General features: G+C 40.9%; 1 protein-coding gene across 8 annotated transcripts in view; it reads right to left on the bottom strand.

Moving 5' to 3' along the window:
* LOC131936717 (synaptic vesicle glycoprotein 2C) overlaps window positions 1-16,720 on the bottom strand; it is a 37,163-nt gene extending 20,443 nt beyond the window's left edge. The window contains exons 1-7 of one of the 8 annotated variants that reach the window (XM_059293774.1): window positions 16,595-16,720; window positions 14,633-14,684; window positions 14,556-14,602; window positions 14,202-14,261; window positions 8,684-8,791; window positions 8,323-8,376; window positions 7,759-7,920 (exon numbers count right to left, since the gene is read on the bottom strand). In XM_059293774.1, the coding sequence (XP_059149757.1) occupies window positions 7,759-7,920; window positions 8,323-8,376; window positions 8,684-8,791; window positions 14,202-14,250 (373 nt within the window). In that variant the 5' untranslated portion in view covers window positions 14,251-14,261; window positions 14,556-14,602; window positions 14,633-14,684; window positions 16,595-16,720. Of the gene's footprint in view, window positions 1-7,758; window positions 7,921-8,322; window positions 8,377-8,683; window positions 8,792-11,218; window positions 11,432-14,129; window positions 14,165-14,201; window positions 14,262-14,555; window positions 14,685-16,594 lie in introns of those variants that run through there. The other 7 variants (XM_059293773.1, XM_059293775.1, XM_059293776.1 and 4 more) reach the window with 7 other exon arrangements.
* Between the last annotated feature and the right edge of the window lie 9,502 nt (window positions 16,721-26,222).

The following is a 26,222-nucleotide window of genomic DNA, read 5'->3' as shown; positions in this document are numbered from 1 at the left end:
GACTAGACCCCCACCAGCATACCTAAAGAAAACATGGCTATAGGTTAACATTTGACTAGACCCCCACCAGCATACCTGGAAAACATGGCTATAGGTTAACATTTGACTAGACTCCCACCAGCATACCTGGAAAACATGGCTATAGGTTAACATTTGACTAGACCCCCACCAGCATACCTAAAGAAAACATGGCTATAGGTTAACATTTGACTAGACCCCCACCAGCATACCTAAAGAAAACATGGCTATAGGTTAACATTTGACTAGACTCCCACCAGCATACCTGGAAAACATGGCTATAGGTTAACATTTGACTAGACCCCCACCAGCATACCTAAAGAAAACATGGCTATAGGTTAACATTTGACTAGACCCCCCACCAGCATACCTAAAGAAAACATGGCTATAGGTTAACATTTGACTAGACCCCCACCAGCATACCTTAAGAAAACATGGCTATAGGTTAACATTTGACTAGACCCCCCACCAGCATACCTGGAAAACATGGCTATAGGTTAACATTTGACTAGACCCCCACCAGCATACCTAAAGAAAACATGGCTATAGGTTAACATTTGACTAGACCCCCACCAGCATACCTGGAAAACATGGCTATAGGTTAACATTTGACTAGACCCCCACCAGCATACCTGGAAAACATGGCTATAGGTTAACATTTGACTAGACTCCCACCAGCATACCTGGAAAACATGGCTATAGGTTAACATTTGACTAGACCCCCACCAGCATACCTAAAGAAAACATGGCTATAGGTTAACATTTGACTAGACTCCCACCAGCATACCTAAAGAAAACATGGCTATAGGTTAACATTTGACTAGACTCCCACCAGCATACCTGGAAAACATGGCTATAGGTTAACATTTGACTAGACCCCCACCAGCATACCTAAAGAAAACATGGCTATAGGTTAACATTTGACTAGACCCCCACCAGCATACCTAAAGAAAACATGGCTATAGGTTAACATTTGACTAGACCCCCACCAGCATACCTGGAAAACATGGCTATAGGTTAACATTTGACTAGACCCCCACCAGCATACCTGGAAAACATGGCTATAGGTTAACATTTGACTAGACCCCCACTAGCATACCTAAAGAAAACATGGCTATAGGTTAACATTTGACTAGACCCCCACCAGCATACCTGGAAAACATGACTATAGGTTAACATTTGACTAGACCCCCCCCCCCCCCAGCATACCTGGAAAACATGGCTATAGGTTAACATTTGACTAGACCCCCACCAGCATACCTAAAGAAAACATGGCTATAGGTTAACATTTGACTAGACCCCCACCAGCATACCTGGAAAACATGGCTATAGGTTAACATTTGACTAGACCCCCACCAGCATACCTAAAGAAAACATGGCTATAGGTTAACATTTGACTAGACTCCCACCAGCATACCTGGAAAACATGGCTATAGGTTAACATTTGACTAGACCCCCACCAGCATACCTAAAGAAAACATGGCTATAGGTTAACATTTGACTAGACCCCCACCAGCATACCTAAAGAAAACATGGCTATAGGTTAACATTTGACTAGACTCCCACCAGCATACCTGGAAAACATGGCTATAGGTTAACATTTGACTAGACCCCCACCAGCATACCTAAAGAAAACATGGCTATAGGTTAACATTTGACTAGACTCCCACCAGCATACCTGGAAAACATGGCTATAGGTTAACATTTGACTAGACCCCCACCAGCATACCTAAAGAAAACATGGCTATAGGTTAACATTTGACTAGACCCCCCTCCCAGCATACCTGGAAAACATGGCTATAGGTTAACATTTGACTAGACCCCCACCAGCATACCTAAAGAAAACATGGCTATAGGTTAACATTTGACTAGACCCCCACCAGCATACCTGGAAAACATGACTATAGGTTAACATTTGACTAGACCCCCCCCCACCAGCATACCTGGAAAACATGACTATAGGTTAACATTTGACTAGACCCCCCTCCCAGCATACCTGGAAAACATGGCTATAGGTTAACATTTGACTAGACCCCCACCAGCATACCTAAAGAAAACATGGCTATAGGTTAACATTTGACTAGACCCCCACCAGCATACCTGGAAAACATGGCTATAGGTTAACATTTGACTAGACCCCCACCAGCATACCTGGAAAACATGGCTATAGGTTAACATTTGACTAGACCCCCACCAGCATACCTGGAAAACATGGCTATAGGTTAACATTTGACTAGACCCCCACCAGCATACCTAAAGAAAACATGGCTATAGGTTAACATTTGACTAGACTCCCACCCGCATACCTGGAAAACATGGCTATAGGTTAACATTTGACTAGACCCCCACCAGCATACCTGGAAAACATGGCTATAGGTTAACATTTGACTAGACCCCCACCAGCATACCTAAAGAAAACATGGCTATAGGTTAACATTTGACTAGACCCCCACCAGCATACCTGGAAAACATGGCTATAGGTTAACATTTGACTAGACCCCCACCAGCATACCTGGAAAACATGGCTATAGGTTAACATTTGACTAGACCCCCCCCAGCATACCTGGAAAACATGGCTATAGGTTAACATTTGACTAGACCCCCACCAGCATACCTGGAAAACATGGCTATAGGTTAACATTTGACTAGACCCCCACCAGCATACATGGAAAACATGGCTACAGGTTAACATTTGACTAGACCCCCACCAGCATACCTGGAAAACATGGCTATAGGTTAACATTTGACTAGACCCTCCCCACACCAGCATACCTGAAAACATGGCTATAGGTTAACATTTGACTAGACCCCCACCAGCATACCTAAAGAAAACATGGCTATAGGTTAACATTTGACTAGACCCCCACCAGCATACCTGGAAAACATGACTATAGGTTAACATTTGACTAGACCCCCCCCCCCCCACCAGCATACCTGGAAAACATGACTATAGGTTAACATTTGACTAGACCCCCCTCCCAGCATACCTGGAAAACATGGCTATAGGTTAACATTTGACTAGACCCCCACCAGCATACCTAAAGAAAACATGGCTATAGGTTAACATTTGACTAGACCCCCACCAGCATACCTGGAAAACATGGCTATAGGTTAACATTTGACTAGACCCCCACCAGCATACCTGGAAAACATGGCTATAGGTTAACATTTGACTAGACCCCCACCAGCATACCTGGAAAACATGGCTATAGGTTAACATTTGACTAGACCCCCACCAGCATACGTAAAGAAAACATGGCTATAGGTTAACATTTGACTAGACTCCCACCAGCATACCTGGAAAACATGGCTATAGGTTAACATTTGACTAGACCCCCACCAGCATACCTGGAAAACATGGCTATAGGTTAACATTTGACTAGACCCCCACCAGCATACCTAAAGAAAACATGGCTATAGGTTAACATTTGACTAGACCCCCACCAGCATACCTGGAAAACATGGCTATAGGTTAACATTTGACTAGACCCCCACCAGCATACCTGGAAAACATGGCTATAGGTTAACATTTGACTAGACCCCCCCCCCCCAGCATACCTGGAAAACATGGCTATAGGTTAACATTTGACTAGACCCCCACCAGCATACCTGGAAAACATGGCTATAGGTTAACATTTGACTAGACCCCCACCAGCATACATGGAAAACATGGCTATAGGTTAACATTTGACTAGACCCCCACCAGCATACCTGGAAAACATGGCTATAGGTTAACATTTGACTAGACCCCCCCACCAGCATACCTGAAAACATGGCTATAGGTTAACATTTGACTAGACCCCCACCAGCATACCTAAAGAAAACATGGCTATAGGTTAACATTTGACTAGACTCCCACCAGCATACCTGGAAAACATGGCTATAGGTTAACATTTGACTAGACCCCCACCAGCATACCTAAAGAAAACATGGCTATAGGTTAACATTTGACTAGACCCCCACCAGCATACCTGGAAAACATGGCTATAGGTTAACATTTGACTAGACCCCCACCAGCATACCTGGAAAACATGGCTATAGGTTAACATTTGACTAGACCCCCACCAGCATACCTGGAAAACATGGCTATAGGTTAACATTTGACTAGACCCCCACCAGCATACCTGGAAAACATGACTATAGGTTAACATTTGACTAGACCCCCACCAGCATACCTAAAGAAAACATGGCTATAGGTTAACATTTGACTAGACCCCCACCAGCATACCTGGAAAACATGGCTATAGGTTAACATTTGACTAGACCCCCACCAGCATACCTGGAAAACATGACTATAGGTTAACATTTGACTAGACCCCCACCAGCATACCTAAAGAAAACATGGCTATAGGTTAACATTTGACTAGATCCCCACCAGCATACCTAAAGAAAACATGGCTATAGGTTAACATTTGACTAGCCCCCCACCAGCATACCTGGAAAACATGGCTATAGGTTAACATTTGACTAGACCCCCACCAGCATACCTGGAAAACATGACTATAGGTTAACATTTGACTAGACCCCCCCCCCACCAGCATACCTGGAAAACATGACTATAGGTTAACATTTGACTAGACCCCCACCAGCATACCTGGAAAACATGGCTATAGGTTAACATTTGACTAGACCCCCCTCCCAGCATACCTGGAAAACATGGCTATAGGTTAACATTTGACTAGACCCCCACCAGCATACCTAAAGAAAACATGGCTATAGGTTAACATTTGACTAGACCCCCACCAGCATACCTGGAAAACATGGCTATAGGTTAACATTTGACTAGACCCCCACCAGCATACCTGGAAAACATGGCTATAGGTTAACATTTGACTAGACCCCCACCAGCATACCTGGAAAACATGGCTATAGGTTAACATTTGACTAGACCCCCACCAGCATACCTAAAGAAAACACGGCTATAGGTTAACATTTGACTAGACTCCCACCAGCATACCTGGAAAACATGGCTATAGGTTAACATTTGACTAGACCCCCACCAGCATACCTGGAAAACATGGCTATAGGTTAACATTTGACTAGACCCCCACCAGCATACCTAAAGAAAACATGGCTATAGGTTAACATTTGACTAGACCCCCACCAGCATACCTGGAAAACATGGCTATAGGTTAACATTTGACTAGACCCCCACCAGCATACCTGGAAAACATGGCTATAGGTTAACATTTGACTAGACCCCCCCCCAGCATACCTGGAAAACATGGCTATAGGTTAACATTTGACTAGACCCCCACCAGCATACCTGGAAAACATGGCTATAGGTTAACATTTGACTAGACCCCCACCAGCATACATGGAAAACATGGCTATAGGTTAACATTTGACTAGACCCCCACCAGCATACCTGGAAAACATGGCTATAGGTTAACATTTGACTAGACCCCCCCCCACCAGCATACCTGAAAACATGGCTATAGGTTAACATTTGACTAGACCCCCACCAGCATACCTAAAGAAAACATGGCTATAGGTTAACATTTGACTAGACCCCCCCCACCAGCATACCTGGAAAACATGACTATAGGTTAACATTTGACTAGACCCCCACCAGCATACCTAAAGAAAACATGACTATAGGTTAACATTTGACTAGACCCCCACCAGCATACCTGGAAAACATGGCTATAGGTTAACATTTGACTAGACCCCCACCAGCATACCTGGAAAACATGGCTATAGGTTAACATTTGACTAGACCCCCACCAGCATACCTGGAAAACATGGCTATAGGTTAACATTTGACTAGACCCCCACCAGCATACCTGGAAAACATGGCTATAGGTTAACATTTGACTAGACCCCCACCAGCATACCTGGAAAACATGGCTATAGGTTAACATTTGACTAGACCCCCACCAGCATACCTGGAAAACATGGCTATAGGTTAACATTTGACTAGACTCCCACCAGCATACCTGGAAAACATGGCTATAGGTTAACATTTGACTAGACCCCCACCAGCATACCTGGAAAACATGACTATAGGTTAACATTTGACTAGACCCCCACCAGCATACCTAAAGAAAACATGGCTATAGGTTAACATTTGACTAGACCCCCACCAGCATACCTGGAAAACATGGCTATAGGTTAACATTTGACTAGACCCCCACCAGCATACCTAAAGAAAACATGGCTATAGGTTAACATTTGACTAGCCCTTCACCAGCATACCTAAAGAAAACATGGCTATAGGTTAACATTTGACTAGCCCCCCACCAGCATACCTGGAAAACATGGCTATAGGTTAACATTTGACTAGACCCCCACCAGCATACCTGAAAACATGGCTATAGGTTAACATTTGACTAGACCCCCCCCCCACCAGCATACCTGAAAACATGGCTATAGGTTAACATTTGACTAGACCCCCCCAGAATACCTAAAGAAAACATGGCTATAGGTTAACATTTGACTAGACCCCCACCAGCATACCTAAAGAAAACATGACTATAGGTTAACATTTGACTAGACCCCCACCAGCATACCTGGAAAACATGGCTATAGGTTAACATTTGACTAGACCCCCACCAGCATACCTAAAGAAAACATGGCTATAGGTTAACATTTGACTAGACCCCCACGAGCATACCTGGAAAACATGACTATAGGTTAACATTTGACTAGACCCCCACCAGCATACATGGAAAACATGGCTATAGGTTAACATTTGACTAGACCCCCACCAGCATACCTGGAAAACATGGCTATAGGTTAACATTTGACTAGACCCCCACCAGCATACCTGGAAAACATGACTATAGGTTAACATTTGACTAGACCCCCCCCACCAGCATACCTGGAAAACATGACTATAGGTTAACATTTGACTAGACCCCCACCAGCATACCTAAAGAAAACATGACTATAGGTTAACATTTGACTAGACCCCCACCAGCATACCTAAAGAAAACATGGCTATAGGTTAACATTTGACTAGACCCCCACCAGCATACCTGGAAAACATGGCTATAGGTTAACATTTGACTAGACCCCCACCAGCATACCTGGAAAACATGACTATAGGTTAACATTTGACTAGACCCCCCCCAGAATACCTAAAGAAAACATGGCTATAGGTTAACATTTGACTAGACCCCCACCAGCATACCTGGAAAACATGGCTATAGGTTAACATTTGACTAGACCCCCACCAGCATACCTAAAGAAAACATGGCTATAGGTTAACATTTGACTAGACCCCCACCAGCATACCTAAAGAAAACATGGCTATAGGTTAACATTTGACTAGCCCCCCACCAGCATACCTGGAAAACATGGCTATAGGTTAACATTTGACTAGACCCCCACCAGCATACCTGAAAACATGGCTATAGGTTAACATTTGACTAGACCCCCCCCCCCCCCCCACCAGCATACCTGAAAACATGGCTATAGGTTAACATTTGACTAGACCCCCCCCCCAGAATACCTAAAGAAAACATGGCTATAGGTTAACATTTGACTAGACCCCCACCAGCATACCTAAAGAAAACATGACTATAGGTTAACATTTGACTAGACCCCCACCAGCATACCTGGAAAACATGGCTATAGGTTAACATTTGACTAGACCCCCACCAGCATACCTAAAGAAAACATGACTATAGGTTAACATTTGACTAGACCCAATACACATAGCCCCCCCCCCCCCTCCCATCTACCTAACTGGGTAAGGGTTAGAGTTTACTGTTTAAAAAGACACCAAAAACCAACCTAGGAAAACAATGGAGTTGAGCAAGCCTTTATCAGCTGAGGTCAAGGCCAAATCACAGGTTGCAGATGGCAGCAAGAAGCTAATGGACAAGACTTCAATGGCATCACTGGACACTGCCCAACCACACAGCAGCAGCAAGCACAGATGGAAGCGCCCAAAACCTGCAGATGAGACCAGTGCCATTTATTACAGCATCGTGTGGATGGGCATCAAGGTTTTATGTGGGCATCAAGGCTTTATGTGGTATGTGTTTCTGTATGTGATGTCATTATATGTCATGTAGTAAGTTGTGATTGTATGTCATGTAGAGAGTTATTCTATTGTAAAAGAGTGGTTTCAGTAAGTTATAAGGGCCTTGAAAAGGTTCTGTCTTGCTTCTGTTTTATTGTAGCCATAAGTTCATGATTGTGTTAGCTACAGCCTAGTGTGTAGTGTATTAAGTGCCACTGCATTCTTGTGTATGTGGATCACTGTGTTTTAGTACTTCTAGAATATTTAGTAGATTTGTGCTTGCTATCGAATGGTGCTGCCCACCACCAATCAAGAACCACAAATTCACTTACCACATAGAAGAAGAGCATCTTCAAAGATCGTGATCTTGCTCTTTTCACCTGAAACTAGAACCAACAAACAAAACTATAAGCACTACTTTAAGAGTATGACTTCTCCTAGTTTTAATACAGTTATGTATGTGTGTGTTTAAACTCTTCAAGTTGAATGTATCAGGAGGTTATATGTAAAAATCTTTTTCAGCTTAAACATTTGAAAGCTCCTAAACCCAACACCCAGTGTTTTCCCTCCCCCTCTGCCCTTTTCCCTCCCTCCCTAACACCCCAGGCCCAAACATAACGGGTCAGTTGAAAGACAACTCTGGATGGCCCAGATGACAAAAGTTGATCAAGTTTAAAACCACTTCAAACTTACAGCTCCTCTTACTGTCAACTGTTGCGTCATCAGCTAGAAGCTGACTCCTCTCATCTACAGCTGACTCCATTAAATCAGACGAGTCCCAGCCAGTCTCAACACAATGTACTAAAAATAGATGGAACTAGTCACACAAATCATAAGGGCTTAAGTATTACAAACACAACAGTGTTGGAACTAGTCACACAAATCATAAGGGCTTAAGTATTACAAACACAACAGTGTTGGGACTGGTCACACAAATCATAAGGGCTTAAGTATTACAAACACAACAGTGTTGGAACTGGTCACACAAATCATAAGGGCTTAAGTATTACAAACACAACAGTGTTGGAACTAGTCACACAAATCATAAGGGCTTAAGTATTACAAACACAACAGTGTTGGAACTAGTCACACAAATCATAAGGGCTTAAGTATTACAAACACAACAAAGTGTAACACATGTGTCTGTACATCTGTACCACATCTGTACAACTGTACCACATGCCTGTACAACTGTACCACATGTCTGTACAACTGTACCACATGTCTGTACAACTGTACCACGTGCCTGTACAACTGTACCACATGCCTGTACAACTGTACCACATGTCTGTACAACTGTACCACATGTCTGTACAACTGTACCACATCTGTACAACTGTACCATGTGTCTGTACAACTGTACCACATCTGTACAACTGTACCACATCTGTACAACTGTACCACATGTCTGTACAACTGTACCACATGTCTGTACAACTGTACCATGTTTATGTACAACTGTACCACATCTGTACAACTGTACCACATGTCTGTACAACTGTACCACATGCCTGTACATGTCTGTACAACTGTACCACATCTGTACAACTGTACCACATGTCTGTACAACTGTACCACATGCCTGTACATGTCTGTACAACTGTACCACATGTCTGTACAACTGTACCACATGTCTGTACAACTGTACCACATGGCTGTACATGTCTGTACAGCTGTACCACATGTCTGTACAACTGTACCACATCTGTACAACTGTACCACATGCCTGTACATGTCTGTACAACTGTACCACATGCCTGTACATGTCTGTACAACTGTACCACATGTCTGTACAACTGTACCATGTATCTGTACAACTGTACCACATGTCTGTACAACTGTACCACATGTCTGTACAACTGTACCACATCTGTACAACTGTACCACATCTGTACAACTGTACCACATGTCTGTACAACTGTACCACATGTCTGTACAACTGTACCACATGTCTGTACAACTGTACCACATGTCTGTACAACTGTACCACATGTCTGTACAACTGTACCACATGTCTGTACAACTGTACCACATGTCTGTACAACTGTACCACATGTCTGTACAACTGTACCACATGCCTGTACATGTCTGTACAACTGTACCACATGTCTGTACAACTGTACCACATGTCTGTACAACTGTACCACATGTCTGTACAACTGTACCATGTATCTGTACAACTGTACCACATCTGTACAACTGTACCACATGTCTGTACAACTGTACCACATGTCTGTACAACTGTACCACATCTGTACAACTGTACCACATCTGTACAACTGTACCACATGTCTGTACAACTGTACCACATGTCTGTACAACTGTACCACATGTCTGTACAACTGTACCACATGTCTGTACAACTGTACCACATCTGTACAACTGTACCACATCTGTACAACTGTACCACATGTCTGTACAACTGTACCACATGCCTGTACATGCCTGTACAACTGTACCACGTCTGTACAAATGTACCAAGAATTGCACACCAAGTAAATGCCAAACAAAATGTGTATAATAATGTGGAATATTATTAGTACTTTATAAATTCACATGCGTTTTGAGAAATCGGAAATTAATGTTTGACTCCACTCTCAGTGGTAAACATAAATGATCACCTCAGTCACCTACATGATCACCTCAGTCACCTGCATGATCACCTCAGTCACCTACATGATCACCTCAGTCACCTACATGATCACCTCAGTCACCTACATGATCACCTCAGTCACCTACATGATCACCTCAGTCACCTACATGATCACCTCAGTCACCTACATGATCACCTCAGTCACCTACATGATCACCTCAGTCACCTACATGATCACCTCAGTCACCTACATGATCACCTCAGTCACCTACATGATCACCTCAGTCACCTACATGATTACCTCAGTCACCTACATGATCACCTCAGTCACCTACATGATCACCTCAGTAACCTATATGATCAACTTGGTCACCTACATGATCAACTCGGTCACCTACATGATCATGAGATTACTACCAAATTGTGTTATCTCCACTTTTGTTATTGAATTTAGTTATCTTTTAATTATCTTTAAGTAGCTTATTTTATTGTTGAATAAAAATACAATTTTCTTGTGTTATCACCCATCAAGAGAAAGGAAGTGATCTAAAAAGTTGGAATGTAATGGCTATATTGAGAGATTTGATCACTTTGACATCAATAAAAGCTGGTACAAAATGTGACTTCTTTCCTACCTTTTTTATGTTTGTCATTAATTCTAAAATTATAGGTGGTCATCTAAATGAGTCTTAATTATCACACAATAAAAACAGTTATAAAATGAAAGGTAACCATTTAAAGTTATCAGCAAAACACAGCTCTACGCACTGTGTTAGTAGACCTGAGAACTGGAGCAAGAGAAATATTTTGCCATGTCATTCAAGCACACACCATAACAGAGAGTGACATCATTACAACAGCTGGTATCACATGATATCAGCATTCATGGAGATAGTTATTACACATGTAATGAGCCACACAGTTTACACATTACAAATGTATGACTTAACTAATGAATCACTCTGTATACAATACTCAAATGTATGACTTAACTAATGAATCACTCTGTATACAATACTCAAATGTATGACTTAACTAATGAAGCACTCTGTATACAATACTCAAATGTATGACTTAACATAGACCTGAGGGAAGAGATAAGCCTATTCTTAATGTTTTGAAAGGTTTCTTGAGCCCTACACACTACTATAGTTGCACAAGAGAATGAATGGTTTTTTTAAACTAGTTTTTAGTGAAACTGAAAGCTGAATGTATGTTTTTATATTTTACTTGATAACTGTAAAAATAACACTTTAACAATATGTTTAAATTTGAAAAACAAGTCCCAAGGTTGTTTTCTTGTTTAAGTTTTCTCGTTAGTCAAGTATTTTCAGGTGTTTATTAGCATCCAACTGGCCTACATTATCACCAACTGACAAGGTTGTTTAAGTTTTCTTGTTAGTCAAGTATTTTCAGGTGTTTATTAGCATCCAACTGGCCTACATTATCACCAACTGACAAGGTTGTTTAAGTTTTCTTGTTAGTCAAGTATTTTCAGGTGTTTATTAGCATCCAACTGGCCTACATTATCACCAACTGACAAGGTTGTTTAAGTTTTCTCGTTAGTCAAGTATTTTCAGGTGTTTATTAGCATCCAACTGGCCTACATTATCACCAACTGACAAGGTTGTTTAAGTTTTCTTGTTAGTCAAGTATTTTCAGGTGTTTATTAGCATCCAACTGGCCTACATTATCACCAACTGACAAGGTTGTTTAAGTTTTCTCGTTAGTCAAGTATTTTCAGGTGTTTATTAGCATCCAACTGGCCTACATTATCACCAACTGACAAGGTTGTTTAAGTTTTCTTGTTAGTCAAGTATTTTCAGGTGTTTATTAGCATCCAACTGGCCTACATTATCACCAACTGACAAGGTTGTTTAAGTTTTCTTGTTAGTCAAGTATTTTCAGGTGTTTATTAGCATCCAACTGGCCTACATTAACACCAACTGAATTGAGTCCATTTTGACAAAGCGAGTGACACAGAAAAGGCTTGGACTAGTCAGTAGAGATAAACACTGACCACTCAAATAGGATAGAACCACTAGATGGTGTTGCCTATATTGGACTAGTCAGTAGAGATAAACACTGACCACTCAAATAGGGTAGAACCACTAGATGGTGTTGCCTATATTGGACTAGTCAGTAGAGATAAACACTGACCACTCAAATAGGGTAGAACCACTAGATGGTGTTGCCTATATTGGACTAGTCAGTAGAGATAAACACTGACCACTAAAATAGGATAGAACCACTAGATGGTGTTGCCTATATTGGACTAGTCAGTAGAGATAAACACTGACCACTCAAATAGGATAGAACCACTAGATGGTGTTGCCTATATTGGACTAGTCAGTAGAGATAAACACTGACCACTCAAATAGGATAGAACCACTAGATGGTGTTGCCTATATTGGACTAGTCAGTAGAGATAAACACTGACCACTCAAATAGGGTAGAACCACTAGATGGTGTTGCCTATATTGGACTAGTCAGTAGAGATAAACACTGACCACTCAAATAGGGTAGAACCACTAGATGGTGTTGCCTATATTGGACTAGTCAGTAGAGATAAACACTGACCACTCAAATAGGGTAGAACCACTAGATGGTGTTGCCTATATTGGACTAGTCAGTAGAGATAAACACTGACCACTAAAATAGGATAGAACCACTAGATGGTGTTGCCTATATTGGACTAGTCAGTAGAGATAAACACTGACCACTCAAATAGGATAGAACCACTAGATGGTGTTGCCTATATTGGACTAGTCAGTAGAGATAAACACTGACCACTCAAATAGGATAGAACCACTAGATGGTGTTGCCTATATTGGACTAGTCAGTAGAGATAAACACTGACCACTCAAATAGGGTAGAACCACTAGATGGTGTTGCCTATATTGGACTAGTCAGTAGAGATAAACACTGACCACTCAAATAGGGTAGAACCACTAGATGGTGTTGCCTATATTGGACTAGTCAGTAGAGATAAACACTGACCACTCAAATAGGATAGAACCACTAGATGGTGTTGCCTATATTGGACTAGTCAGTAGAGATAAACACTGACCACTCAAATAGGATAGAACCACTAGATGGTGTTGCCTATATTGGACTAGTCAGTAGAGATAAACACTGACCACTCAAATAGGATAGAACCACTAGATGGTGTTGCCTATATTGGACTAGTCAGTAGAGATAAACACTGACCACTCAAATAGGATAGAACCACTAGATGGTGTTGCCTATATTGGACTAGTCAGTAGAGATAAACACTGACCACTCAAATAGGATAGAACCACTAGATGGTGTTGCCTATAAACATATGTAGTAGCTACATACACTTGGTTTTTATATGAAATAGACAACATAAAGTAACCTGCCATATGAAATTGACAACTTAAAGCAACCTACCATATGAAATAGACAACATAAAGCAACCTACCATATGAAATAAATAGACAACATAGAGCAACCTACCATATGAAATAGACAACATAAAGCAACCTACCATATGAAATAAATAGACAACATAGAGCAACCTACCAGAACTAAAGATTTTTTTGAAAGCCCTAACCTTTGACCCAACACACTGGCAACATTACAAAAGAAACTAACCTTTGGGTTCATCATCTGATTGACTTGATTGCAGGATATCACCAGACATCTGCCTCTGGTCTTAATGAATAGAAAGTGAATATGTAAATGACAAGTAGAATCAGTTAATAAAAACCCAAGATAAAGGTAGACAATCTAATTATGTATTTTTTACAAGCTTTTATTTAATTCACTTCCTCTGTCATCAGTCTGTCTAGATCGAAACGCCCGAGTGAAATTACTGGCACTTCTAACTGACAGATACGGTTTGTAGTTGGAATGTGGGTCAAGAAATGAAGACAATGCATTATGACATTAAATTTGACTTAATTGCATGCCTAATAAATTTTTTATGAATTAATTAAAATTTTTCACCAAATTAGTAGGCAGTTCTATCCAACTACTCCACACGCGTCACCACGTTCAATAGCGCGGCATCATGTTCAATAGGCGCGCAATGGTTTTTAGTCATGTAACTCGATTGTAAATAAAACATATAAAGTACTGGAAAAAAATTCATAAAAAACATGTTTTAATAACAAGCTTTTATGTAATAATGCACTAAAAAGTAGAAAATAAATTACTAAATTACACTAATAACTAACTATAAAGAAATAGAATACAATCTAGTAGAAAAAAGAATTACACCAAGTGAACACAAAACAAAATGTAAATAATAGTGCGGAACATTATTAGTACTTTATAAATTTACATACGCTTTTTTTAGAAATCAGAGATAGCGTAAATTATTACTTCTGGTCAACAGAACTTACTCAAAATTTGACAGAAGACAGAGAATTGGATCTTTTACTTACATGTGAAATTGTTTTTATCTATCTGAATTAGTACTCAAGTTATAAGTTTTTGAAAAATTGAATGTAGAAAAAGTTCCACTTCCGGTTATCGGAAATCGCTCAAAAGTTAATACCTATCTACGATTTTTATATAGGGCCTAATGCTTATATATGAAATTTCATTAACCTAGCTTTAACGGTACTCAAGTTATTGTATTTACACACACGCACACACACACACAGACATAGGGACAAGATTGCAAAACTATGTAAAAAGTATGTTTTTAATCCATGTCAACAATAAATTCTCGTCAACACGTTCGCCTTAGATTATTTATGATTAGTAATTAGTTAGATCATAAGTCTAAAAATAGGCCGTTCTAGCAGTTTTTTGAGTTTACTAGATCCAGATCTAGTAGTGTGCTATTAGCTATTATTGGTACTTTTTTTCTAAAAAATTTTGTTTGAGATTTTCATCAAAATGCTTAGTCTAAAAAAAAAGTCGTCCTAGGCCGACCTAGGCTAAATAAAATACTGGTAATCTATCGTTTTAGGTATGTAAAATTGCCCGCGGCTAGTAATGTACGAAAAAGTTACCTCATTGTCAAGGCTTAAATAGAAGTATATTGTGATATATTTGTGTCAAATATTATAGATAAATGAATAATAAACCTAAATCAATGGCTAAATATATCAATATAGGCAAGAAATTAACTTTAAACAGCAGTGTTTGCCAGCAGGATTTGCTATATAAAAAGCAGCCATCTGTAAGTTAGAGTGGCTTCCCCCTGAATCTTGCACTATAAGTTTACAATAAAAAAAAAATAAACAAGATGGCTGCTATAGTAGATGAGCATGGTTGCATCTATTGGAAACATCGCTAGTCTTCATTTACTACTGAAAAGTTTTAATTCAATTGTTTAAAAACAGGTAGATTCTACATAAAAAAAGAAACAAGGAAACATTTTTGTATTTTTCAAAACATAAATCCTCCTCAAAATGTGAAATAATTAGGCCTATTCTAGCCGGAATAAGATACGCATGCGATACGCATGCGCAATGGAGAGAAACTACGACTTGCCTTCGCGGCGATGTTTTCAATGGTACTGCGCATGCGTGTGTTTACAACCGCAGAACCCTAACACTTAACACCAACCCTAGTCCTATCCCTAGCCCCTAACCCTAATCCTATACCTAACCATAACCCTAACCCTAATCCTACCCCTCACTCTAGCCCTAACCCTAGCCATAGGTCACTGCGCATGCGCAGAACTATCTTTTGCCGACTAAGTGGACTGGAGACGTTGGGGAGAAAAATCTTCCGACTAGTCACTTCGAAATAATTATTAAACTTTAAGGAATCACCTGTTTTTCACATTACTAGTCGCGGGCGATTTTACGAACCTAAAACTGGCTAAAACGAAAGATCACCAAAATATTCTAATCTAGATCTAAGCTAAGTGTAGTAAAATAAGTTTAGTTAAGACTACTGTAGACTTGTAGTTTGTAGACTTGACTTACGTCATCCATACACAATATGCCTAATTAATAATAATATTAATTATAATACACATGTAGTATGTAGGATTGTAGATTTAAATCTAGATCTAGATCTAGTACCTCTAGTGACACTCTAGTCAAGGTCCTAGAGTCCTAAATTTAAGTAGATCTACTACACTACAATTCTAAATTTTTTGTTTACTTTACTAAGTTGCAGCCGCCATTACTAACAACAGAAACAGGTCTGTTTGATGTCGTAAATAAAAACAAACCATGGCTGACTAGGCCTAGCAGACGAGATGTAGTATAGTAACATAATCCAACTTGATCTAATCTTGAAAAAAATCTTTGTTTTTGGCAAACCCGTACCCCAAGTATGATAAAAACAAGTTAATAAAAAGTCTAGTGACAATTTAAGCGCAATTTCCTTATGTTATCCATAACAATTTTTAATTTTTAATTTTTGTAAATATCATATATTATATGACATATAAACTCCTACACGATGCTCAGTTTAAATCATCCTAGGCCTACACGATGCTCAGTTTAAATGTTCTTAATTAATTTTTTGTGACCGAACGAAAGGATATTTTTGAAAACTTTCTTCGGCAATATTGTTCTAAATTATGACAGGAATCGATTGGTAAATGTTCCAAATCGCTAAGTGGTCTGGTTGCCGAGATATGGAGCAAAAACTGCATTTGTTTGAGGTTTTTTGGCTTAACCGGTAAATCCAGGAAGGAATTCCGGGAATTTTTTGGCCCACAATCATCCTTAGAACTTGCTTAACATATTTGCTTTTGGATTTAGTCCTCGATATTGCTTCGTTGAGGAGGAGATACGACTTAAAGCTGCGGACACACATCCATCCATCCATCCATCCATCCATCCATCCATCCATCCATCCATCCATCCATCCATCCATCCATCCATCCATGGTAAAAGTATATTTATGTTTAAATTAATTCTATTTCGTTGGTGGGGGGGGGGGGGGGGGGGGGTAGACGTTCTTCGGGGAGCTCCACCCGCCCGAAGAGGCGATGCCTGAAAAAAAAATAATTTAAAGTGCACCCCCGGAGAAAAAAAGTCTGAAAGAAACACTGATCACAAAACCCCAGGACCTAAAGTGACGTCACACTCAGCGTACCACCCCTCTTGAACTACAATTAAAAAACAAACAGCACATTTTTTTTCTATAAAATATTTAATAAGTTCGGTCTAAGCTGAGTTGAAATAGAAAAAAAAATACCTTGACCCAATGGCGTAAATTAAAAGCATGTTGTTATGTATGAGGTTTTTTTTTTAGGGAAAAGGATGGCAGGATACGTCGAAAGCGGGCACTTGTGGACGAGGCTGGGAGTGGGGGGTTCGAAAGTCAAATTTTTGTGGATTTGAAAAATGAATGGCCCTACTCAAAAGCCGAACTCATTTTGTGTGCAAAGGGAGACAACTCAATTAATGTGTTGATAAAAAACGACGAGGCTGTCTATATCCCTTTACTGAAAAGAAGAAAATCGGGGTGGAAAAGTTCCAGTGCTTTTAAAAGCTGGTTAGTATAAAGGTTTGTTATAATTATTCATCGATATAAAACTAAAACTCAAGTTTGTTTACAAGTTTGTATATATTATTTTTTTGTTTTTGTTTTGTTTTTTGTTTTACTGGTTACACTAGAGCATGTGCCAGTAGCGTCGCTATATATATATATATATATATATATATATATATATATATATATATATATATATATATATATATATATATATATATATATATGGAAATCTATGGTTTTAGGTACGTAAAATCGCCCGCGACTAGTAATGTGAAAAACAGGTGACTCCTTACATTTTAATAATTATTTCACATTTTGAGGAGGATTTATGTTTTGAAAATAACAAAAATGTTTCCTTGTTTCATTTTTGTACCTGTTTTTAAACAATTGAATTAAAATGAGCACTAGCGATGTTTCCAACAGATGCAACCATGCTCATTTACTATAGCAGCCATCTTGTTAAAGTTTTATTTTTATAGACTTATAGCGCGAGATTCACGGGGAAGTCACTCTATTTTCCAAATGGCTGCTGTTTATATAGCAAATCTTCCTCGCAGACAGTACTGTTTAAAGTTAATTTCTGGCCTATATTGATATATTTAGCCATTGATTTAGGTTTATTATTCATTTATCTATAATATTTGACACAAACATATCACAATATACTTCTATTACAACGTTGACAACAAGGTAACGTTTTCGTACATTAATAGCCGCGGGCGATTTTACGTCCCCAAAACGATAGATTACCATATATATATATATATATATATATATATATATATATATATATATATATATATATATATATGTATATATATATATATATATTATATATAGATTAATTAGATGCCTGTGTGTGTGTGTGTGTGTTTGTGTGTGTGTGTCGGCCTACATTGGCCTAAAATTTAATTATATGCAACATAATGATACATGTAAGTGTATAAGCTTTAATCCCTGCAGAATTAAGAGTAACGATGTTTATCTATAGTCTGTTGAATGTAGCATTGTTTTCTTTATAGTTAGCACGTTTACATCATTGTGCAGAGGCGTAGCGACCCTTCCCGGCGCCCGGGGACAAACTTTTCGATTTGCACCTCCCGTTCAAGATTTCGATTTGCACCCCCTTCAACCTTTCAATTTATTTTTCCAACCCATTTTGGCGTCCCCTAAGGTCGGCGCCCGGGGACATATGTCCCCCCCCCCGCCCCCCGCCCCCCCCTTGCTACGCTACTGTCATTGTGTCACTCCCCCCCCCCCCCCCCCAATCTCTCTTGTAATAGTTGTCGATTTGTACTTAAAAGACTATTTAACTTTAATTAATCGCTAATGGATCTGGAAAAAAGGCATTTAATTCTATACATTTGCAATATTTTGCTTTGGTGTCTGTTACGGGTCAGTGTAGGTTAGACTAGAATAGGATAGAATGATCTAGAATTAGGGGAGAGTGAGTGTGTGAGTTGAGTTTACCCTAGAATATTGTTAACCCCGGTGTGTTTGTGTATTGTTATCCCAAGGTCGAATGCGGTATAAAAGCTGGAGTGAATGGTTGTCAGGGGGGGTTAGTTGGCAGTCAGCGGGTTAGTAGCGGTTAGGACGAGGGCTGTTCTGTTACGCTTGAATGCATTGAGACGAATAAAAGTAGTGAAGTTAAACACGAAGCGTTGTTATTGATTTGAAATGAACCCAGAGCGTAACAACTGGTGGCCAGTATTAAAGTAAAGATAGCGCAATCATCAGAACGTCATTACCACTGGATGTCACCATCACTAGACGTCACCATCGCTAGTCACCATCACTAGACGTCATCATCACTGGACTATACCATCCTGGGACCATCAGAACGTCAGTACCACTGGGAGTCACCAGCACTAGACGTCACCATCGCTAGACGTCACCATCACTAGACGTCATCATCACTGGACTATACCATTCTGGGACCATAAGAACGTCATTACCACGGGGAGTCACCATCACTAGACGTCACCATCGCTAGACGTCACCATCACTAGACGTCATCATCACTGGACTATACCATCCTGGGACCTTACCTGAACAGAAAGTCGCAATCAGAACGTCATTACCACTGGACGTCACCACCACTAGACGTCACCATCCTGAGACCTTACCAGAACAGAAAGTCGCCATCACTGGGTTCTACCATCCTTGGACTTTATCAGAACAGAAAGTCGCCATCACGGGATTCTACCACTGGACTCTACCATCCTTGGACTTTATCAGAACAGGAAGTCGCCATCACTGGGTTCTACCATCCTTGGACTTTATCAGAACAGAAAGTCGCCATCACGGTATTCTACCATCCTTGGACCTTACCAGAACAGAAAGTCGCCATCACGGTATTCTACCATCCTTGGACCTTACCAGAACAGAAAGTCGCCATCACTGGACTCTACCATCCTGGGACCTTACCAGCACAGAGCCTTGCCGTCACAGGACTTTTGTCTTTGTCGATCCAGGTCTTCGTCTTCACATGACCCGGCCATTACAGGATTTACCATTGTTTGAAGGGCTAAAGTAGGGGAAGGGACTACTACAACAGATTTGTATTTGGGGTAAGTGTTTTTGAATTAGTCTGGGGCACGGTACGCACAACCGGGGATTACCCTTGCCTAACATTATATTGGGTATTACAATTTTGGCATCCAATCCTAAGTGGATAAGGTGAGATGGCTAGCGAAGGCTTAACGATAGAGCATTTTATAGCGTTAGGGGAAAGATGTAAACTAGAGGGAAGGGAGCTGTTGGAATGGGCTGAGACTAAATTGTTAGAGGCGGAGGCTAAGGCTAGGCAGCAGGCTGAAAGGGACGAGAGGGCTGCAGACAGGGCACTAACTAGGGCGAAAATTGAATCAGAAGAAAGACTAAAATTGAAGGAGCTGGAACTAGCAATAGAGAAGGGGAACAGGGAGGAAGACATAAAGGGCAGGGGTAGGGCACAGACCCCAAGAATTAAGCTGACTGGACTGAGAAACAGTAGGGACCAAACAGATATGGAGGTGGTGGTTGACATTTTTGAAAGGGAAGCCCGAGAAATAGGTTTAGAAGATAAGTTTTGGTGCCACGAGTTTAGGAAAGTTCTGCTAGATATAGGCTGCGAATCGTGGTTAACAGAATTAGGAGCAGAAGAGAATTATGGGAAGCTGAAAAGGGAGGTCCTAAAACACTTTGGTTTGACGGAGCAAGGATACAGTGATAAGTTTAATAGCGCCCAACCATCAGAACAAGACAGAGCAGGGAGTTACATTAGGAGGGTACGACACTACTTGAGAAGATGGGTCGAAGCTAGCAAGTGTGACAAGACATTTGACGGACTGTTTGACCTACTCTTAAAAGACAAAATAGTGAGAACAGTCGGACAAGACATAAGACAGCACATCCTCAGACAAAACCCGAGGACAATAGCAGACGTAGAAAATGCCTGTGACAACTACTTTGACATCTACCCAGACAGAAAATTAAAACCGATCGACGTGACAGAAGACGCATTTGTTGCCCCCATGGCACTTGCATCAGGATCTAGGAATCCCTTTAGAGAGGACAAGGACAAACGAACCCTAAGACCTAGATCTAAGAGCCCCATTAGAGAGGAATGGGTCACAAGAAATGAAGTCACCCTTCAACGGGAGAGAAGAGGACAAAGCCCGGTCCAACCTAGGCCGAGTAGTAATATTAGTCCCAGAAGAAGCCCAATCTTATGCTTTAACTGTGGGGCTGAGGGGCACATAGCGGCGGGGTGCCGGTCCAATCGTAGACATGAGTACAGAGGGAGAAGGGTAGGCTTCAGGGACATTCAAGACATATGACTAGTACCAGAGTTCAGCGGGGAGTGCGGCGACTGCGGACAATGCCTAAGTCAAGTAAAGGGCGCTGTCCCTGTAGGGAACATTGGAGCTAATCGGAGATTCATAAGCGACAGAGGGTCACTTCCTATAGTTGCAGGAAAACTGGATGGGAGGACGGTGACCGTCCTACGGGATACGGGCTCTGTAGTCGTAGCTTGTCGAAAAGCTCTAGTCCCAAGGAATAGATGGACAAAAGAATGGATAACCATAAAGACCGCGGATGGAGATAAGAAAAGAGTACCAGGAGCTGTAGTCAACATAGAAACACCATACCTTACGGGAGAGTTCTTTGCCGTCCTTTTAGATGATCCACCCGCTGAACTTATAATAGGGAATGTAGCAGGCGCGAAATTACCGAGGGAAGATTCGCTAACATTAGCGGCGGTAGAAACCAGAGGACAACTTAGAGCATGGGGCAACCAGAGAAATGAGCCGGGGCATAAGATTTTAGACCAAATAACGACATCGAAAGATTTTAAAACGCAACAGAGCGAAGACAAAACATTAGCTAGGTGGTGGAAGCTCGCGGAAAAGGGCAAACAATGTAAAACGATAGATGGGTTATTATATAAGATCATAAAACACAGCAAAACAGAAGATCAGATTAGACTAGCAATCCCAAGGGGACTTAGGCCCACCATCCTGAAATTAGGACACGACACACCTATGGCGGGGCACATGGGTGTAGCAAGAACGAAAGCCAGAATTCTGTCACAATTTAGCTGGCCAGGGGCAGGGGAGGATATCAGGCGTTACTGCGAAAGTTGTGATGTCTGCCAGAAAAGCAAAAAGAATGTTGGTGGCAAGGCGCCTCTGGGTAGAACTGAGGTAGTGGGACAACCGTTTGAGAAAATCGCCGTAGATATTGTGGGGCCACTAACTCAAACGAAAAAAAAGAACAGATTCATACTCACAGCCGTAGACATATGCACACGGTGGCCAGAAGCCGTACCGCTGAAAAGTGTAACGGCAGCAGAGATCCAAGATGCGCTACTCTCCATCTTCACGAGGATGGGATTCCCGGAAGTCATACTCTCAGATAACGGGACCCAGTTCACGTCGGAAATTTTCTGCACCGTGTCTAAAATGTTGGGGATTAAAATCATTCACGCTTCGGCATATCACGCCATGGCCAACGGGGCGGTAGAACGATGGAATGGAACTTTGAAGGAAATGCTAAAGAAAGTAGCTATAGACAAGGATGACGATTGGGACGTGTTCATCCCAGCAGCACTTTTCGCCTACAGAGAAGTTCCAAACGAAAGCACTGGTTACCCGCCATTCGAACTTATGTTCGGCAGGAAAGTGAGGGGCCCGATGAGCATCCTAAAGGATATCCTCACAGGAGAAGTAAGGGAATATAAGACAAGAGCTGCATATGACTACCTGCTGGACCTTAAGCAGCAGTTGCAAACGGCATGCAGTTATGCAACCCGCAAATCAGAAAATGAGAAAGATAAAGCAAAGAGCTACTACGATAGATCAGCCACAACCAAAGATATCAAAGTGGGGGATCATGTACTGATACTGAAGCCCCAACTATTAAACAAACTTGAGCTAAGGTGGGCGGGACCTTACGAAGTCTTAAAAAAAATCGGAGACTTGGACTATGTTATTAAAACAGGGGACAGCACTAAGGTGGTCCATGTAAATCGGATGATGCTGTACCATCACAGACAAAAACCAGACGACAGCAAGGGACACCCCATGTTAGCGGCAGTGTCAGGAGTGGTGGAGGCAGAAGAAGAAAACCAAGTATCACTAACAGATGAGGAGGACATGGAACCGGGTATCCCATTGGACACAATAAAAACTCCTGACATACTGGAGGAAACTAAGTTAAGTGATATCAAAATAGGAGACACCCTGACAAAAACACAGCGGACAGATCTAGACAAAATTATCCAAGAGTACACAGCTGTAATTAGCAACTTACCTGGAAAAACAAGTTTACTAGAACATAAAATAAAACTGACCAACACCAGAGCAATAAGAACGAAACCCTACTGCATACCATACGCCCGAAGAGAGCTTATGAAGAAAGAGATGGACGAAATGGAGAGACTGGGGATAATAGAGAGGTCCGACTCCGACTTCAGCGCACCTGTAGTACTAGTTAAGAAAAAAGATGGGTCGACACGATTCTGTGTAGACTATAAGAGACTTAACGCAGTCACAGTCTACGACGCGGAACCCATCCCAGATACAGATGAGCTGTTCGCTAAATTAAATAGGGCAAAATATTTTACTAAACTCGACCTCACAAAAGGGTATTGGCAGATCCCCATGCAAAATGACAGCAAAAAACTCACCGCATTTGTCACACCCTGGGGCCTATTTCAGTTTAATTACCTGCCCTTTGGCCTATGCACGGCACCCGCCACATTCGCCAGATTAATGCGAGTCGTATTAAAAGACTTGGAAAATGTGGTGTCATTTTTTGATGACATCTGTATCTACAGCGAGACATGGGAGGAACACCTTATGGCAATAAAGGCGGTGTTCAATAGATTGAAGGACGCGGGCCTGACAGTAAGACCTGCCAAATTAGAGCTAGGGTTTGAAAAAATTAATTTCCTAGGGCACATAGTGGGGAGGGGGCTACTGACACCAGAGAGAAACAAGGTAAACAAAATCTTAAACGTAGCAATACCCACCACAAAGAAAGAGGTAAGATCATTAGTGGGACTTATAGGGTATTATGCTAAATTTATACCAGAATTCAGCGAGGCCAACGCAATACTGACAGACTTGTTAGCAAAGGGTAAACCTGAAAAGGTCGTGTGGTCAGATGAATGTAACCGTGCTTTAAGACTGGTCCAGAAACACTTGAACTCAGAACCATTTCTTATTTTACCTAATATTAATGAGCAATTTATCCTCAGGACCGACGCCTCGTCACGAGGTATCGGGGCAGCCTTGATGCAAATGAGAAATGGGGTCCTAAGACCAGTAAAATACATCAGCAGAAAACTCCAACCGAGAGAGACTCGGTACTCTACTATAGAAAGAGAGTGCCTAGCAATTGTCTGGGCCACAGGCAAACTAGCGTTGTATTTATACAACGCTAGCTTTGTACTGCAGACGGACCAGCGTGCTCTAAAATACCTTCATAAATGTAGGTTCAATAATGCCAGACTGACACGCTGGTCCTTACTGCTACAGGAATATAAATTTACTATAGAACACATTCCGGGGAGGGATAATCTTCTAGCGGATTTTTTGTCAAGAAATTTTAAATCGGGAGTCTGAGATGTAAATTGTAATTTAAACCACAGATTTGTTGGTTTGTTTTTTTTTGCTGTTTTTTTTTTTTCGGTTATTTTTACTCGGTTGTTTGTCTTGGATTCATGTACAAAGAGATGTATAAATGCATTATTTATTTACTCTCCTCTTGGTGTAGTATACCTGTCAAATCATTATTTTTTTTTTTTTTTTGTTTTTTAAAATTATTTTATTTATCTATTTATCTATTTTGTCTCTGTTTGTTTTCGCCCTCTAGGTTAACTTAGGATTTGGGGATTTAGTTAGTATTTGTAGTATGTACTACAAATACTTGGGTGGGGGGTAGTGTTACGGGTCAGTGTAGGTTAGACTAGAATAGGATAGAATGATCTAGAATTAGGGGAGAGTGAGTGTGTGAGTTGAGTTTACCCTAGAATATTGTTAACCCCGGTGTGTTTGTGTATTGTTATCCCAAGGTCGAATGCGGTATAAAAGCTGGAGTGAATGGTTGTCAGGGGGGGTTAGTTGGCAGTCAGCGGGTTAGTAGCGGTTAGGACGAGGGCTGTTCTGTTACGCTTGAATGCATTGAGACGAATAAAAGTAGTGAAGTTAAACACGAAGCGTTGTTATTGATTTGAAATGAACCCAGAGCGTAACAGTGTCACTCCCCCCCCCCCTTCCTCCTAAAATATGGGTTGGGCTGTAAAATACGTATTTATGTAGAGAATAATGTTCTTTTTTTTAGCAAAATGTTAATCACAATTTCATTTAAAGACGTCAATACATTTATTGATATATTCATTGGTAGAAACACCACTATAATTATAAAAGTCCAGATCAATTACTTTATTTATAGTGACGTCACACGATTTATTTACTTTTTTTTTTTACAACAAGCATGGCGGCTTCCATGGAAAATCATTTTGTTCATCAAAAGTTTAACGCATTATAATGTAACACACACCATGGGTTACCAGTCGGGGAGGGGGGGGGGGGGAGGAGTAATTTGTAATTTATTTGGTTGCGGCCCCTGTAAGAACGCAAATGTTGATGTGTTTTTTTCTTCCCACGTTTTCTTTAACTTGCTTTCGCGTCTGTTTGGTTCTCCAAT

This window comes from Physella acuta, unplaced genomic scaffold (genome assembly GCF_028476545.2).
Source record: "Physella acuta isolate Inbredline_101_S28 unplaced genomic scaffold, ASM2847654v3 ptg000186l, whole genome shotgun sequence".
Classification (NCBI taxonomy): domain Eukaryota; kingdom Metazoa; phylum Mollusca; class Gastropoda; family Physidae; genus Physella; species Physella acuta.
The sequence above is the reverse complement of the archived record's forward strand: the minus strand, read 5'-3'. Positions and strand labels throughout refer to the sequence as shown.